Raw genomic sequence first — 17155 nt, forward strand, 5'->3', positions numbered from 1 at the left:
AAAATGAGAAAATAGTTTCCTTGCAAAGAATCGAAAACCTCCAATGTGAGGGAAAACAAAGTCACCCTCTATAGGCAGCCTGAAACAATGGCAAGCCAGGAGGCTGTAGCACATGTCTCCATGCTTTTAAACCAATGAGCAGCAGGCAGCCTTGGAGGTGTGGGAAAAGGGCAGGACTGAAAGAAGACTGAAGTGAAAAAAAATCCTGGCTCTGCTTCTTGCTACTGGTGTGACTCTGGGCCTCAGTTTCCTCATCTGTAAAATAAGGAAGCTGGACAAGATGGTCCCTAAGGTCCCTTAGTCAACTTAGGAAAACAAAGCACTGGCCAATAACGCCCTTCCTCAAAACCCTAGAATTTTGTGAGTCAGTGACTTCAGAACAGGACAGAGATGTCTCTCTGAGGGTAGTGCAATCCCCTACCTATCCAGCACACATAGTTTTGTAGATACTCTGGCTCAGTGGTATCTCATAGCTAATTTTCCTATTTCCTATCCAGGATGGCCATTTTCTAAAGATAAACACTCCTGCAGAATGAGTGACTGGTTTATAAAGCAAGGTCATTCTTGTGAGTTCCTTTTGTTCAGTTCCTTTCCAACCATGGGCCCACCTTACATGCTAAGCCCTCATCAAGTCGAATTCCTTTGCAACATATGAAAAAGCACTCATTGTAATGAGAAATGTAGCTCAATCACTGATAGAAAAGGTTCATCAGCTTATCTCAGGTGGATCCCTAAAGAAAAGACCCAAGTGTTTTGAGATCCCCTTTTTATCTCTATCACCCTCCTCAGAGCAATTTCAGGGGCCCGTTTCAGCCAAGAACTTTGGACAGAGTTAAGAATGGACAAAGAGCCATGCCCTGAACCCATGGATGGGTTTCCCATCAGTGCTGGAAGGCAGATCCAGGGCTATTTTAGGATTTAGTGCTATGCTTTAAAAACATTTATCCCCCCAATATAAGGTATATCCTTTAGGAACTCAGGGAAGAAGAAAGGGGCAGTGAGGAACACAGGACAAAGCTGACAGCAGCAGGACTTGGTTTTGGACTCCTCCAAAAAGAGAGAAAGAAATAAGGTTTCTATCATTAGTTTAGAAAGAAAGTTACAGGGCAGTGGAAATTCCATCAAGTGAATTCACCATATTTTGGGGGAGTGAAACACCCCAGAAGTGAGAAAAAGAAGCCGTAAGAAAGATTCATTTCCTTTGCTTCACAAGAATTCCATTAACTTATTTTCCCACTCTGGAGCAGGTCCTCAGTGACCCAGAGCACCTGCGTCCCATGAAACCCTTGGGCTTCTTGTTTCCAGACTTTAGTGAGGAGCATCATGAAGCCAAAGCCATCAGGCTGCTCTTTGGGGTGCAGGCTCTGTGGCCAGCACTTCCCTTAGACACACCCACTCCCTTCCCCTCCCCTCCCCTCCCCTCAGAGCTTGAAGCATCAGTTTGGCAGCTGCTTGTTGTGGAGAAATCAACAAGCAATGGGAAACTGTGCCACAGAGGAGCGGAGGTCCAGCGTGCAGAGACCTCCAAATCACATCCCCCTTACAAATACTTACCGAAGAAATTCCTGTAGGGCTAGCAGCAGCCAATCTTTTTTTGTTTGTTTTAACTGAAAACCGGAAGCCTGGAGCATAATTACCTTCTTACACAGTTAAAACAAAGGCTGACATTCACAATTCAATACTCTTAAGACACATGCCACTTGAAGTCTTCAGGGCTGATATTTCTTATCAAGGAGGCCAAGGTGTATATGCTTTTGAGAGCGCTTTAAACTGCCTGGCCTGTGGTTAATTCCAGGAGCAGAAGTTCTCAAATAGGGGTGGACTTCGGAATACATGTGGAGGGCACAAGAAATGGGGGTGGGAGGACATACACAGGATTTTAGGCACAACGATCCTAGGTATGGGTTGAAACTGCATCAAGGACCATGCAGATGGGGACAGGGGACAAGAGGGAAATGAACTCACTCCTCGGATGACAGTCCAACTGGCCGCCTTTTTCTTTTCTGATCACCTTCTGGAGTGATGACATTTGGCTGCAGCCAAATACTCTTGCCAAATTTGAGCAGAAATGACTGAATGAAAATTAGGTCAACAAGTAGAGCCCGGACTAGTGCTGGCAAGGCTGGCGATTGACTACAGTGTGTTGTGTAGGAGGGATGGATGCAGTTTAATATTATTCTTTATAAATGTCCCATTTTTAATGCTAGAAAATTCTGTCCTCCATGGCAGAGTATCTATTTTGGGATAAGGGGATTGGCATGTATTACAGTGACGGTTCATCACAGTATATGCCCCCGGAGGGAGAACAGAGCATAATGTTCAAATGTACTGAGGGCAGGCATAGGTTTCACGCCTGACTTAAGGAACACCCACAAATTGCTTTGTGCTTCAGCTTTGCTAATAGATCTTTAGGTACATACAACAAGAGAAGTGAAGAGAGTAAAGTAAAATTTAGCAATTTTGCCATGGCCAAGTGAGATTAATTTCATTTGCCAACAGGAGAAGCATTTTCAAAATAAACTACACAAAAATCCTTTTCTTAAAGATTTGCTCATAACACCTAATTGATAAGGAAATAAACTTATCCACCCCAATTTTTCCTTTCATTTTTGTTAAGTGTATAGTCTTTTTTTTTTTTTTTTTGCTTTTTGGAGGGGGGAAGGCAGGGCAATTGGGGTTAAGTGACTTGCCCAAGGTCACATGGCTAGTAAGTGTTAAGTGTCTGAGATCGAATGTGAACTCAGGTCCTCCTGACTCCAGGGCTGATGCTCTATTCACTGTGCCACCTAGCCACCCCAAGTGCATAGACTTTTAAAATCATGCAAGCCAGATACTAAAGATGCTAAATAAGTTAGTAGAATACAGGAAATGCTTATTGTAATTAAAGTATTAAATCTGGCATCAGCGAAGCCAAACATTCCTTGATAAGAGTTCTCCTGGCCTGCTTTGGTGCAGTTCTCATACTAAATTTCCTTGGGAGGAGTCAAATCTGTTGTTAAACCTTGCACTGTGAATTATGATGAAAAAACATCACTGGTCTTTGCCTTTGGGAACAGAGGGATATTTATTGTGGGGCTTCCGGGCGGGCAGAGGTTCCTTCTACAATATCTAAAAGATGGAAATAAATCAGCTCCTGGTGAAAACTTGGGGCACGGTGGGTTGCTTTAACTGAGGCTCTGAAAACCTGCTTTTGTTGTGTTTAGAGGGCAGTTAGATTGCTTGAAAGATGAAGGGGGATCAGTTCCATAAGTGCAATATTAAATGTACTCCAAAAGCCTTTACTGCAGGCCTTATCTAAAGGCCATAATGAGGGAACAGGGGTGACTGACCCTGACCCTCCAGTGCCCATGGCGGATGAGGTGTGGAAGGAGCTGCTGGGCTGCAAAGGTAACTTGCTATCTGCTGTCTGACTATTCAACCTAGCTCCACATTCAAAAGTTTCACTCTCACATTGGCTACAGCAAACTGTGAAGACTATACGGGGAATCTCACTGACCAAATAATGGTATAAAAAGGAACAAAGGTGCTTCCAAAAGGCAAACAAGCTTTGTCACTTTGGGTCTCTGTTTCCAATAGTCTTCTTGGATAGAAGTGTAAGGGACACATGCAGGGGTAACAAGGGTGACTCTCCCGCTTCTCACTCTGACTTCCCTTCACTCCACTGGGTAAAACTAACTTGGGACAGAAGTTCAAGAAATAGCTTGTGTATTTTTCAAATATATCTGTTCCTACTGATCATTGAAGAGTAACTAAATTACTATAACAAGGGCCATAAACATTGAAACAGGACTTACCTTGGAGCCACGTTCATTAAAGATTATTTCTACATCAAGGATTTTGCCAAACTGCTGCAGATTGAAAAAAAAAAAACACAAAACAAAACACATTTATTCCTGAATGTTAAACTTGAAAGTGCTTCTTTTTCAGTTCAGGAAAAAGAAGTTTAATTTTTAATAATTTAACTTTCACATTTTTGCCTTTTATTAAAGTCTAAAAAGTTTATCTCTTCATAACAACAAATTCTCTTTTCTCCCTTCCCCAAACCATCTTTGACTTTTATTAATGCCAAGAATTTTGGGGGAATATTCCTCTTACAAATTGTTCATGCCAAAAATGATTACTGAGTGTCTGCAGTAGAAAAGGCATTTAAGGGAATACAAAGAATAAGGTTCAATCTCTGCATTCCTGGACCCATCTAAAAAATGAGGCATGGAAATACACCACTGCTGTTCCCTTATACTGCTGTCTACCTGGGCCTTTTTAACACCAAGCACTCTAAGGAGCCTATTACATTCTGCTTCTGCTTTCAGTCTGAGTGCTTTAATATGTCTCAAAAAAAATTTGGGGGGGTGGGAGGGCAATCAGTGTTAAGTGACTTGCCCAGGGTCATACAGCTAGTAAGTGTCTGAGGCCAGAGTTGAACCCAGATCCTCCTGACTCCATGGCTGGTGCTCTATCTACTGTGCCACGTAGCTGCCCCCAAGTCTTGAATTTCTGTGAACAAAGATATAATGTGTAAGAACACTGTGCATTATTTTTCTGAGATCCATCCAGATGTAGTAGCCCTTCTAGGCCCTAGCAGCAAACTGGACATCCCAAAAAGACAGACTGAATTTAACTCTGTTACTAGAAAATTAAAATCTGAGACTGGCTTTTTCCTCAGGCTTTCTCTGGTCTACTTTTACGGGGTTCTTCCAATCACACGTAGTTGAGTGTTTTTTTTTAAGTCCCTTCTGCGTATTACTGCTCATATTAAAAATCTCAGTTCTAAGGAACAAATCTCACTTAGCAAAAATTAATTCTTGAAAGAAGCTTTTGATAAGATCTAACTTTTAGAACTTTATCATGCAGAAAAAAGAAGTTGGGATATAAAGTCTATGCCAATCTCTCAGAAATTACACAAATGGCTAAAAGGTCACATCCAAAACCTAGTGTGCATTACTGGGAAATAATGGGTTAATTAATGCATTTCATCAATGACTTGGATGAATGGGTTTGATGAAGTACTCAATGACTCTTTAAGGAACACCAAGTCTTCTGGCCGTTACATGACAGGATAAAAAAATCAAGAGTGACTTGGACAATTTAGAGAAATAACCCATCAAAAATAAATTATCTCAAAGATCAAACTAAGTAAGCCACTGAACAAAAATGAATAATTCAAACTCAAGGTAGGGAATGACTGTATAGTAGACATCAAATTGAAAACAAGCCAGAAAGCACTGCTGAGACAGAAAAGCTAACAAAATGAGGCTGCATTAGGGATACACTGTGTAGAAAACAATAATGCTTCCAGCAGAGGCAGTACCCCAAAATGAGGGAAAAGATGAAAACAGTACCGGTGGGAAAGGCTAAGAGTTGAAACAATGGACAAACGAACTGAAATAACGGATGAGTTGAAACAATGGTTCAAGAAGTGTGAATCAATCTAGAGATAGCTGTAGAAGCTTGGAGCTATCAAGGAAAAGTTAGGTTGTTTTTAATTACCACCAAGAACACAAAAACCCCAGAACTAGAGCAAACAGGATCAAAGTAAAAGCAGTTGAGATGACAAAGATCTAAATGATGGTTAATATGAATAAAGCCTCAAACTGACTGCTAAAGGAGGAGGGCACCACAGCTTAGTGGAAAAAGCAAGCAGACAACAGAACCAGGAGAGCGGAGTCTGAACCTCCGCTGTGACATGCATTAGCTATGCGACTTAGGTCTCAAAGAACCAGTCACCATCTTCTCACCTCTGTAAAATGGGTAGATACTATTTGCATTAGCAGCCTCCCCAGACTGTTGAGGGGAAATACCACATAAATTCAAGTCTAGACACCTTTTTTTTTTTTTTGGTTCAGTCTTGTCTGGAAAAAAGACACTGAACTAGATCACCTAGAAATTTTAGGATTCTGTAAACTTTAGGGGCATAGAATATAGTTAGAAAATTGCTCATATTTTTGCTTTTAAAAATAATCTCACTAGGATAAATTCCTTCATTTTTTTAGAAATCACGGACTTATGTACAATCCACCTCTACTCTGAGCCAGCACAGCGACTCTATGGAAAAAGCCCTGGCATTGGAGACAGGAGCTCTGGGTTGACATCCCAGCTTGTTTCCCTGGGTGAGGCCTCTTGAGAAGGGGAGACTGGATGGTCTCTGGGATCTCTCTTCCGACCCCAAACCCTATCATTCTGTGCTCTGCTGGCCATGAGACATGACCTTCAGGTTCCTCTGCAGCTCTTGGTGAGTGTGGTTTCTCCTTCCTTTGTCCCTTCCATTAAACTTTTTTCCTAAATTTTTTTCTCCTGTTAATGCTATCCTGTGAAAAGTGTCAAGAATGGATTTTCTAGTTTTTTAGATGGTAATGAAGGAAATCAACACGCACCCAAATGGCAGATAAGCTTGGAAGAGCCTTCTGACTCGTGTTGTTCTGCTGAAACCTCTTTTCACTAACTGAGGACTCACGTCAGTGAAACTGTTTAGTCAGCAGAATCACAGATTCACATTCTCGCTCTAGGCTTTCTGAAATATAACGCGAAAGAAACAACACCAAGAAAAAAGTGGGAAACCCCTTGGCTGACAGTTATTCCAACACACTGAGAGGTTCTCACAACTCTTGGGAAATGATGAACACTAAAAGAAGGTCGACTTGCTCTCATGGTGCCAAGGGGGCTTATGTGAATTACTGGCCAAGTGGCAAAAGCAAGCAGGCCAGAACTGAAAGAGATTCAGCTAACATATTCTCTCTTTTCATCTGGGTCATAAAATGGGCTACTAGTCGTTCTAGTGGAAAACATTAATTTCAATAATTTCAAAGAGCCAATACAGACTGAAAATCAAAACTGGACAATAAGATTTCAGAGCAAGAAAGATGTGATGGATGGTCTACTCCCACCCCCCATTTTACAGATAAAGACATGGAAATCAAGAAAAGTTGAAATTTACTAAAGTTCCCATAACTAGTAAGGTCATTTGAGTCCAAGTTCTTCACAGACAAGAATCTAGATTTCTGATGTTCTGAACACAATGTGCTGCCTTCACCATGAGGGCCATGGGACCCCAGGTAAGTAAACTTTCTACAGAATTCATTTATAAACATGGACGAACAGAATTCAGGGTTTGGGGGAGGGGGCAGTGGAGGGGAAGAGAGGGCAAACTATTGTCTTCTAAGCCAAGGAATCAAACCACAGCTGAGGAAGAAAATGCAATCTTCTCTGCTTCTTTCAAGGTGACTAAGCCAGGGGCAGAAAACATGTGTCCCCATATGGACCCAAGCAGAGCAAGCATAAACACCCACAGCCAAGGGCGGGCCTCTTGCTCAAGGGGGTTAATAGGTCCCTGATCCCCTGGGCTCTGCCTTGCTCTGCTCACCAGTATAAAGATAGCAGACTGCAGAGCAAGGCTAACTGAGCAGGTTCCCTTTCCACTCCCCGCCACATTGTGAACAATGTTATTCAAAAGTCCAGAGGTCTGTGGGCTTGAAAGAGACACTAATACAGCCTATGGCTTCCTCCATTGTCTTTTTTTTTTCTGTGTTTCTTAAGGGTTTTTCCTTGCTTAAAAACCTGTTTAATGTTTCATATTGCATCACCTGACTCAGACTGTTGCTCCTCTAGACTGGGAACTGTCTCTGTTACAGCTAACCGCTGATCCTCAGATCCTAGAACACTACAGATGCTGATTTGTTGGAGAAGAAAAATATAGAATCCCTCCACTTTTTAAAAGAATTCCTACTAAAGAAAACCTTCCATTCCCAATTCCAAGCCTACTTACTCTATTTTAAGACCTGCTTTAGCTCTTTTCACTTTGTACTGCAGCATGGAAATAAAGAATCACTCTCTTTGAATATACAGATAGCTGTTTGGCCATTATGGCAGAATCCCATGAGGCTGGGTTGGTCGGACCTGCTTCCCACTGGAGATTTAAGACCTCACTAATCAATCACAGAGGTGCCTCAACCTTCCTGCATCACTGACCCCACCAACTTTTCTTGTCAAGAGATGTGATCAGAAGAGAGGAATAATTCTGCAATAGGTAAGTGGATACTTTATTTCCTGAGTATCTTATAAAATTTAGGCGAGAGGAAAACTTAGGGGTTATTAGGAAATTCTTCTTATGTATTTCATTCTCAAAAAGACACCCAAGATGCATTTCAAAGAACAGAATCACTGGGATAGTGGAATCCTTAAAATAAGCCTATAATCTAGGGTTTTTTTAGGATCATGAATATGTTTCAAGGCCTAAAGATCTTCCTCAGGGTAAAGGTAGGGCCAAGTCATTATGCAAATGTTTTGATAATTTACTTAGTCTTGGGGTTATTTACATGACAACTGCAAAATCTTTTAAAATGACTTGAGATTCCATTTACCTTGATTTGATAAGCATTTATTAAGCACTTATGCATACCAGAGACTTACCCCAAACATCTGCCGAAGATCAGGGTCTCGGAATCGGAAGGGGATGTTGGAGACATGCAATCGTTTAGGGGTAGATTTACTCTCAGTATTCTCACTACTCTGTGTCTGTGACTGCTGTCCATCTGTCTGTGCCCCTCCTTCTGTTTGCTGAAATAAAGGAAACAAGAGACACTGGTTGAAAAAAAGAACACCACTTCACAAATATCACATATGGCAGTTAAAGATCTAGTCCCAATTGCAACCTACTCTTGGTACCACACTCAGTACCTGGGTAAAACTATGGCTGCTATTTTCATTCTAAGAGACAAAACCAAAAAAATAATAATAAACTGAAGCTTAAAAAAAGTTATAACTGATGGGAAAATCTTATGTCTTCCAAATACCTTTGTGCCAGCCCAATCATACATGCACACAGCATCTTCCTGGGCATTTAGCCATCATCTCCTTATTCCCAGGACTGTTCTCTTTTCAAGGCCACATTATTTCTAAAATGATTATTAATGGCAATTGCTGCATTTCTAGCTACCCTTTTCCAGCCCTTGCTAGAAATGAAAAAAAATTTCTTTTCAACTCTCATTTGTTATAGATCTTCTGTGAGATAGAAAAGGGATTCTTTCCATTTGTCCCCATCTGAACAAACTCAGAGGAGCTGTGAATCGTAGACCTTTTTGGGCTCAGGAACAGGACACCATCTTAAAAAAGGTGGCAAAACTTTAAAATTTAAAAGACTATCTGGAATGCATTAAGAACACATGAAGTAGAGTTTCACAGTATCCAGCTTAATGATGATGGCTTTCTGTTTTGTTCCATTCAAACCATGCAGATGGTACAAATGGATGTGGTCTATTTGAACTAAAAAACAGCAGTGAGAGGAGAACTATGAAATTCTGCTAAGCAAAAATATCAGATTTTCAATCATCAAATTAAGCATGGTATAGACTAAACAGAATAAAATCCATTCAGATGGAGACAAAATAACTCAAACAGCATTAATAGCTCAAAAGGCAACTCAATCATCTCTTAAGGAAATACATTCGGATTTGCCCCTGAGCTCTCTTCTCATATGTTCAAAAACTACAATTTCATTCAAACCTAAAAACACTAAACACAACTTCTTGAACTTGGACTAGATGTGTCCATTAATAGGAAAAGTATGGCTACAAAGGAGCGAGAAGAGGCCATAAATGCCAGTCTGGCTTCTTTATGGACTTACTCTCTGTGCATACAGCAACCTGGGACATTTGTGTCTGAATCAGCACTGGAGACACTGATTTTCCCACCACATGTCATCACAACAGCTACTTCTAGTATTTATTATCATCTAGAACTGCATTCTGTGCTGCCTAGGTCACTTAAAAAAAAAAAAAGGCCAAAGACCGGATAGGTTTATCTAATAATAACAACAACCAACATTTCTATAGTGCTTTAAGGATGGCAAAATGCTTTAGAAATATTATTTCATTTGATCCTCACAGCAACCCTGGGAGATAGGTGCTATTATAATCCCCATTCTACAGATGTGGAAACTGAGGCCAACAGAAATTAAGTGGCTTGCCCAGGGTCACAGTTAGTAAGTATCTAAGGCTGAATTTGAATTCAGTTCTTCCTGACTCCAGGTCTATCCCTCTATCCACTGTACAATTTGCTGCCTAATCTATCAGCTGGGAAGAAAACACCAGAGTATCACTTTTCTAAAAGCATCTCAGTTTTGCCATCTGTGTGACCACAGGGCAGACAACTGACCTGTTGGAAGCTTGGTTTCTTCACGTGTAAAACAGAAGGAAGGGTCTTTGCACTGCTACTTATGATTAGACATGGAAGAGCATCTCAAGAGGAGAAGGTAAGACACTGTTGGACATCTGTACTGTCTGCCCTTCCCAGTGGTTGTGAAGGGCGATAGTGATCATGGAGAGGGGTGGGGGGGTTTGTACCTCGTTAAACCTAAAAGCTTGGTCATAGATGTCAGCTCTTAAGGTGAAGCTCCTGATTCTCAGTGGGGTTTGAAGCACAAAGGAGGATGGCTTCTATTAGGAGGTCCCATGATTCCCTGGGAGTCCTCAGATTCTATTTAACACTCTACAACTATCCACCCATATGCCTGCATGCACAGCAAGGATCCTCACTCCATTCTGAAGTTGAGGAAACGAACTCACATTTGTCAGATTCTCAGACAATCTGCTGCTAGACAGAATTTTATGAAAACGCGATCATACTAGGCCTCTAATTCTAGCCTCATTCAAGGGGAGACATGAAAAAGTGAACGTATTTAAGAAACTACATGAAATTACAACTAAAGCGGTAATAAGAGGAGCTGGACACTGGAGACTTGTGCAGAAACAGAAACTGTATACTGAGCAAGGCTGTACCCATTTAACAGAAGAATCCCTTGCAACTCATTCTCATTAGAGTCTGCCTTGCTGCAAGAAGCGCTCTTGTTCAGCCAAAGATGGGAAACAGGCGAGAGTGTTCAGGCTTCAGGCTCTGTAAACAGATAGGAACCATTTTTCAGGAAAATGTCAGTCAGTGCAGGACTGCCTTAGGGCTAGTCTTCTATTGTGAGCTGCTGAGCAACTTCACTGGTTGCAGAAACAACCTCCTAAGGTCTTGTTTTTCCTTTTGTGGTAATTGTTTGACCTAATTTATTCACTGGGCAGAAGATGAAACGGAGTAGGCTGGAGTCTGTTTACTGGAAGTGTGGAATGAGGATTGGCAGCAGCTACCCTGATGAAATCACGTGGCTACGGCATGTACATCTGCCCTTCGCCCAGCCCCTTGAGCAGAGCAGGGCCGGTGGAATCTTTCTATGTAATGATCCGGGCTAAAAATGGCTCGCCACTCACCCTAGAAACTGCTTCTAAAGGCTTCTTTACTAAGAGAGCCTTCAAATTTAGCACATTGGCATTTTTAATCCAACTCAAGTCTCTCTCTACTGCTAATCAATGTGCGCGCGCGCACACACACACACACGGCCCATAACCATTCACCCCACGGCGCACTAGTAAACTAGAGGGTGGACCAAGGCGCTCCTGGGGGGGGGGGCCCCACAGAATTCTGATGCGTCTCCAGAGCTGTGTTTACAGACACTGAGACTTCATGCCCTGCTCCATCACTCTGTTTGTGCATCACCTGCCACATCACCCCTAGCTGGTTCTACTGTCTCTCAATGATTTCACAGTGACTGACAATTCTCTTTTTCAGAGAGCATAATCTTCACATTTCTGTGGGTCACTTTTATCATCCTGGGAGTAGGGTGAGGGAAGGAGAAGAGAGGAATAAGGAAAAGGGACACAGAAAGGGGAAGGAAAGGGAAAAGCAGGGGAAGAGAGGAGAAGGAAAGGGATAAAAGCAAGGTTATCAGGAAAACAAGGCAAGAAGACGAAATTTGTTGTCTATAGTCATTTCAGTTGTGTCTAATACTTGGGGTTTTCTTGGCAGAGAAACTGGAGTGGTTGGCCATTTCCTTTTCCAGATCATTTTACAGATGCGGAAACTGAGGCAAACAGGGTTAAGTGACTTGCTCAGGGTCACACAGCTATTAATGTCTAAGCCCAGATTTGAACTCTGGAAGATCAGTCTTTCTGATTCCAGGCCTGGCATTCTAATCAACTGCACCAATTACAAGATGAAATAATTCTTTTAATTTAGCTCTTTCATAGGCTAAGTATAAGATGATAGCAAAAATTAAAATTAGTTACTTAGAGGCAATATTTTTCAGTGTTCTTTTATTTATCCAGAGGTTAAAAAATTAGCAGGCTACTAACACCATGGGAAAACAGGTCTAAGAGAGTGACAAGAAATCGAAAGGTCCTCCCTGAGGAACATCACCAGTGATATCTCTAACAAGTGGACATCCAGTCTCTGGCTGAACACCTCCAATGATCTCAGCAGCCTGTCCATACGGTTTCTAGACAGCAAGCCTTTGCCCAAGTCCATGTCTGTCTCTGAGGTCATTAAAACCACTGAATCCTTCAAATGCTTAGGGGCAGCAATCACACTTCTCTTCTCTAAGGTTAAACATCCCCAACCAAGGTTCTTCAAATGGTCCTGAAATAGCCTGGTTTCAGGTGCTTGCTATTACCATGCGCTTTGCCCTCCACCTGGATGAGTCAGTGTCCATGCTATGGAGACATTTCAGGATGGCTGCAACTATTTCCATGTTTTTCTAAAATCTACGTGCTCGTCATTTCTTCAGCACAACAGTGTTCCATCACAATCACATACCACAACTTGTTTAACCACTGCCCAGCTGATGGGCATCCTTTCAATTTCTAGTTCTTTGCCACCAGAAAAACAGCTGCTATAAATAAGGGTTCTTTTCCTTTTTTTACTTTTCACCATGAGAAACAGATCTAATATTGGTATTGCTGGGTCAAAAAGTACGCTCAATTTTATAACTCTTTGGCCATACATCTAGATTGCTCTCCAAAATGGATAGATTAGACCACAGCCCCACCAACAGTGTATTAGTGTCTCAATTTTTCCACATCCCCTTCAACATGTCATTGTCCTCTTCTATTATTTTAGCCAATTGACAGGTGTGAGAAGATATCTCAAAGTTGTTTTAATTTGTATTTCTTTAAACAATAATGATTTACAACATCTTTCTGATATGACTATATTTAGTTTTGATTTCATCATTGAAAAACTGCCTGTTCATATCCTTTGAACATTTATCAGTTGAGGAATGACTCAATTCTTATAAATTTGACAAAGTTCTTTATATAGTTGAAATAAGACCTTTATCTGAGGAACTGAATAAAATAATTTCCTCCCCCTTCCCCCAAATTTTCTGTTTTCTAATCCTGGCTACACATTTACTCCATGACACCTCTCCTCATACACTTGAGTTTTTTAGGATCTTCCCATCATAATCAACTCAACACCAAAACTTCTATCTACTGTTTCAAACTACCCTAGTAATGTTAACATTTTAAAAATTTACAAATAATATTTTCCCATATAAGTAAACAGTTTGACATCGTGATATTTCTTATGTTTGGTCTTTAACATTCATCTTCTTATATTTCTTGATTCTTGTAGGTAAAATTTTCTGTTCAGTTGTGATCTTTTTCTCATGAATTCCCTAAAGTCCTTTAATTCATTAAATAACCATTTTCTTCCATGCACAATTACACTCAGCGTTGTTGGATAAGTTATTCTTGGTTGCAAACCTAGTTACTTTGCTCTTCAGAATGCAATATTCCATGCCCTTCAGTCTTTTAATGCAGAAGCTGCTAAATCATGTGTTATCCTGACTATAGCTCCACAGTATATAAATTGTTTTTTCCTTGTTGCTTGTAGTATTTTCTCCATTACCTGGGAGCTTGGAAACTTGGGTATGATATTCTTATGAGTTTTCATCTTGGGATCTCTTTCAGGTGGTAATTGGTATATTTTCTCAATTTCTATTTAACCCTCTAGTTATAAAACTTCAGGGCAATTTTCCTTAAAAATTTCTTGATAATTTTCTTAATAATTTCTTATAGTGTCTAGACTTTTTTTTATTTTTATTTTATTTTTTTTAAAGCAATTGGGGTTAAGTAACTTGCTCAAGGTTACATGGCCAGGTGTTTCTAGGTGGGTGCTAGCTAAGTGTCTGAGCCCCGATTCGATCCCAGGTCATCCCGACTCTGGGGCTGGTGCTCTTACTCACTGTGCTACCTGGCCACCCCTAGACTTTTTTTTTTTTAATCAAAATTTTCAAGTAGTTCAACAATTCTTACATTGTCTCTCCTCGATCTATTCTTCAGTCAGTTGTTTTTCTAATGCAATGTGTCATGTTCTCTTCTATTTTTTCATTCATTTGGTTCTGTTTTACTGTTTCTTGATGTCTTATGAAGTCATTAACTTCCCCTTGCCCAATTCTGATTTTTAAGGAACTATTTTCTTCCATAAGTTTCTGGATCACTGTTTCCAGTTGTCTGACTTTCTTTTCATAATTTTCTTGTGTTACTTTTACCTTTTCCCCTAATTTTTCCTCTGATTTAAAGTCCTTTTTAAAGCCCTTCCAAGAACTCTGTTTGGGCTTGTAACCATTTCACATTTTTCTTTGAAAGAGAAGTAGCTGTTTTAACTTTTACTATCTTCTTCTGAGTTTGAACCCAGATCTTCTCTATTACTACAGTACCTATCTATGGTTGGGTTCTTTCTCTTTCGCTTATTCATTTTCCACCCTAAAGAGGCTTATTTCTTGGCTATTAACATTGTCTTAAGAGTCAGGCTCTAGTCCTGGGTGGGGAGGAGAGAATGTCTCAAGCTTTAGGGTTTTTGTGATATTGTTTTATGAGGTCTGTTGGTGGCCTGACCTGTGCCATGACCAGGACCCCTAGCAACACTGTCACTGAAAATGCTCTTACTTCATTCCCTCCTACAACTGCAAGTTTAAGCTCACTCCTGATTGCCCCGAAGTCAAAACCAGTGACTCTGCTCTCCTGTGAGTCTCCACTGCCAGTAAATCCCCTAGTCCTCTGTGACTGCACTCACTAGGCATGTGCTCACTTCTCCTCGCCCACAGTAATAGCCTGGTACAGGTTCTGGTCAGCACATCTGGGTTCCATGTTCAGTGTCACTGGAAGGCTCTTTGATATTCTCCTGATCAGCAGTCTGACTCCCATGTTGTCTGTAGGGCAAAAGTTCCTGAAGCTGAGGCTGCTACCCAATACAACTGCCCCTAGGTTTGTGGTTGGAGGAGTCTGCATTTCGATCAGGTTAGGTCTTTCTTACTGTCCTCTCAAGTGGTCTTAGATTATTCTTTCTGTCACTCAAAGTTCATTTTGAAGTGTTATTTTAAATAGTTTGTGGGGAAATTTGGGAGAGCCAGGTAATTTCCTGTCTTATTCCACCATCTTCCCAGAATTCCCCAGCTGATTTTTTGAACAGGAGCCTGGGACTTTACACATGCTATTGCTATTTGGTTCTTAATTAGTTTCTTCTCAGTACATTTGCATACCTGATTCAATATACCAGCAGCTAACTTTCTTTGCTTTATGTCACTGACTAATTCTAGAATTACATAATTTATCCAAGTCTGATAAAATGCCAGACAGAATAGGGCCAAAGGCACCCTTCCCCACTTTCTCCAAAACATGCACATGTGGATCTATTAACTTCCTCTTTGAATCTGGTCATTCAAACGGTTCCTAAGCCAGCTAATTATATCATAAAGCTTACACCTCTCCATTCTGACTACAAAAGGATAGAATGACTCTATCAAATACTTTGCTAAAATTCAAATATAATGTTTATACAATTCCTTTCATTCCTCAATGTAATAATCCTGTTTAAAAATGAAATGAGCTTAGTCTAACATGCCTTTACCAAATCTAAGAGCTGGAAGGGGCATCAGAGGATAACTAGCCCAATTAAAATCTGAACACGAATTTCTTCCTGAACATCTCTAATGGTCTCCCTGTTTCTCTGTGAAAAGCTCCAGGGAGGGGGCACCTGCTATGCTGGAGACAGACCATTACAACTGGACAGTTCTAGTTGCTGAGCAGTTTGTTTATGTGAGGAAAAATCTGCCCTTCTCTAACGCCCACATTTTAATCCTATTTCTGACCATGGAGGCCAAACAGAACAAATCTAGTTCTTCCTCATGATATCTGAATACCAAGTACTTCCCGTACCCTGAACCCCAATCTTCTCCTTTATCAGATTCTTGTATGACACAATTTCTGGGACTCTTACCATTTTGGTCACCCTCTGATATGTCAATGTTGCTCTTAAAATGAGGCATCCCAGTATGAATACAATATTTCAGATAAGGTCTAACCAGGACAGAGTATATCACAACTGCTGAATCTGTTATTCTGTACATTAATTCATATTAAGAGAGGTAGAAATTTTATTTTACTTTTTTTAAAAGCATTTTTAGCTGTCAAGTCACATTGCTAACTTACACTGAGCTTAAAGTCTAATTTTCTTGAAGAATCCTTGATAGTTTACAGTAATTGTGACCTTCCCTTTTTGAGTGCACTTAAGACATTGCTTTACAACTTTATAATCAAGAATTTCAACAAGAATTAAAGTCCAGGCCATTGGCCTATACTCGGAAGCACTCCCTGGAACATCAAGCCTCCCCCAGGGTAAGCCGGTCACCTGAAAGCTCATCCCCACACAGACTGACTCAACACCTTCACTTATCTCTCTTCTCTGACTGGAGGACAGAGCAATAAATTCCCCCCAAAGTCTTCCTTTTGAGAGTGCTCTGAACTTCCCAGATGCTTCTCACTTTTCTATCAGTGGCTCTGCTCCCCTGGCTCTTCCCCTCCTCCTCCTTCTCCCATTCCACTTCCCTTTATATGTTGTCTTCCTCCACTAGAGTTTAAGCTCCTGTCTGTCTTCTTGTTTCCCCAGCACTCAGCATAGTGCTTGGCACATAGCAGGACCTTAATAAAAGGTTTACTGAACTGAGCCAAAAGTCAGAATCACATTTGCTAGTCTCCAGTTGCAAGGTCCACCTCTCCAGGATTTTTCAATAGCATCTTGGCAAGTTACTGTGGCACCCTGACACATGGTTCATCTAGCCTGATGCCTTGAACAAATTGTGGATAGCTAGGTGGATCTCCTTACTTTACTTGGTTTTCAATTTCTTATTGATCATTTTTGTTCTTTTCTTCCTATTTTGCAGACGCTTTTCCCTGGCAAACTCAAGCTCAACAGGCCATTCCATCTGTTATTTCCCCATTAGCAGCCAGTCTTGACCCTTCTTTGGGCCTCCTCTTCCCATCAACACTGCAGAGTAGTCTTGCAT

The 17155-nt window shown here is 40.9% G+C and overlaps 1 protein-coding gene across 13 annotated transcripts in view; it reads right to left on the reverse strand.

Moving 5' to 3' along the window:
• Window positions 1–17155, reverse strand: part of RBFOX2 (RNA binding fox-1 homolog 2) — a 331281-nt gene that overhangs the window by 35696 nt on the left and 278430 nt on the right. For 11 of the 13 annotated variants that reach the window (XM_069082058.1, XM_069082059.1, XM_069082057.1 and 8 more), the window contains exons 4-5: window positions 8404–8550; window positions 3795–3848 (exon numbers count right to left, since the gene is read on the reverse strand). In XM_069082058.1, the coding sequence (XP_068938159.1) occupies window positions 3795–3848; window positions 8404–8550 (201 nt within the window). The remainder of the gene's footprint in view (window positions 1–3794; window positions 3849–8403; window positions 8551–17155) is intronic. The other 2 variants (XM_069082061.1, XM_069082056.1) reach the window with 1 other exon arrangement.

The sequence above is a fragment of the Petaurus breviceps genome, unplaced genomic scaffold (genome assembly GCF_028583685.1).
Source record: "Petaurus breviceps papuanus isolate PSGF00001 unplaced genomic scaffold, PetGlider_PUasm1.0 156, whole genome shotgun sequence".
Lineage (NCBI taxonomy): Eukaryota > Metazoa > Chordata > Mammalia > Diprotodontia > Petauridae > Petaurus > Petaurus breviceps.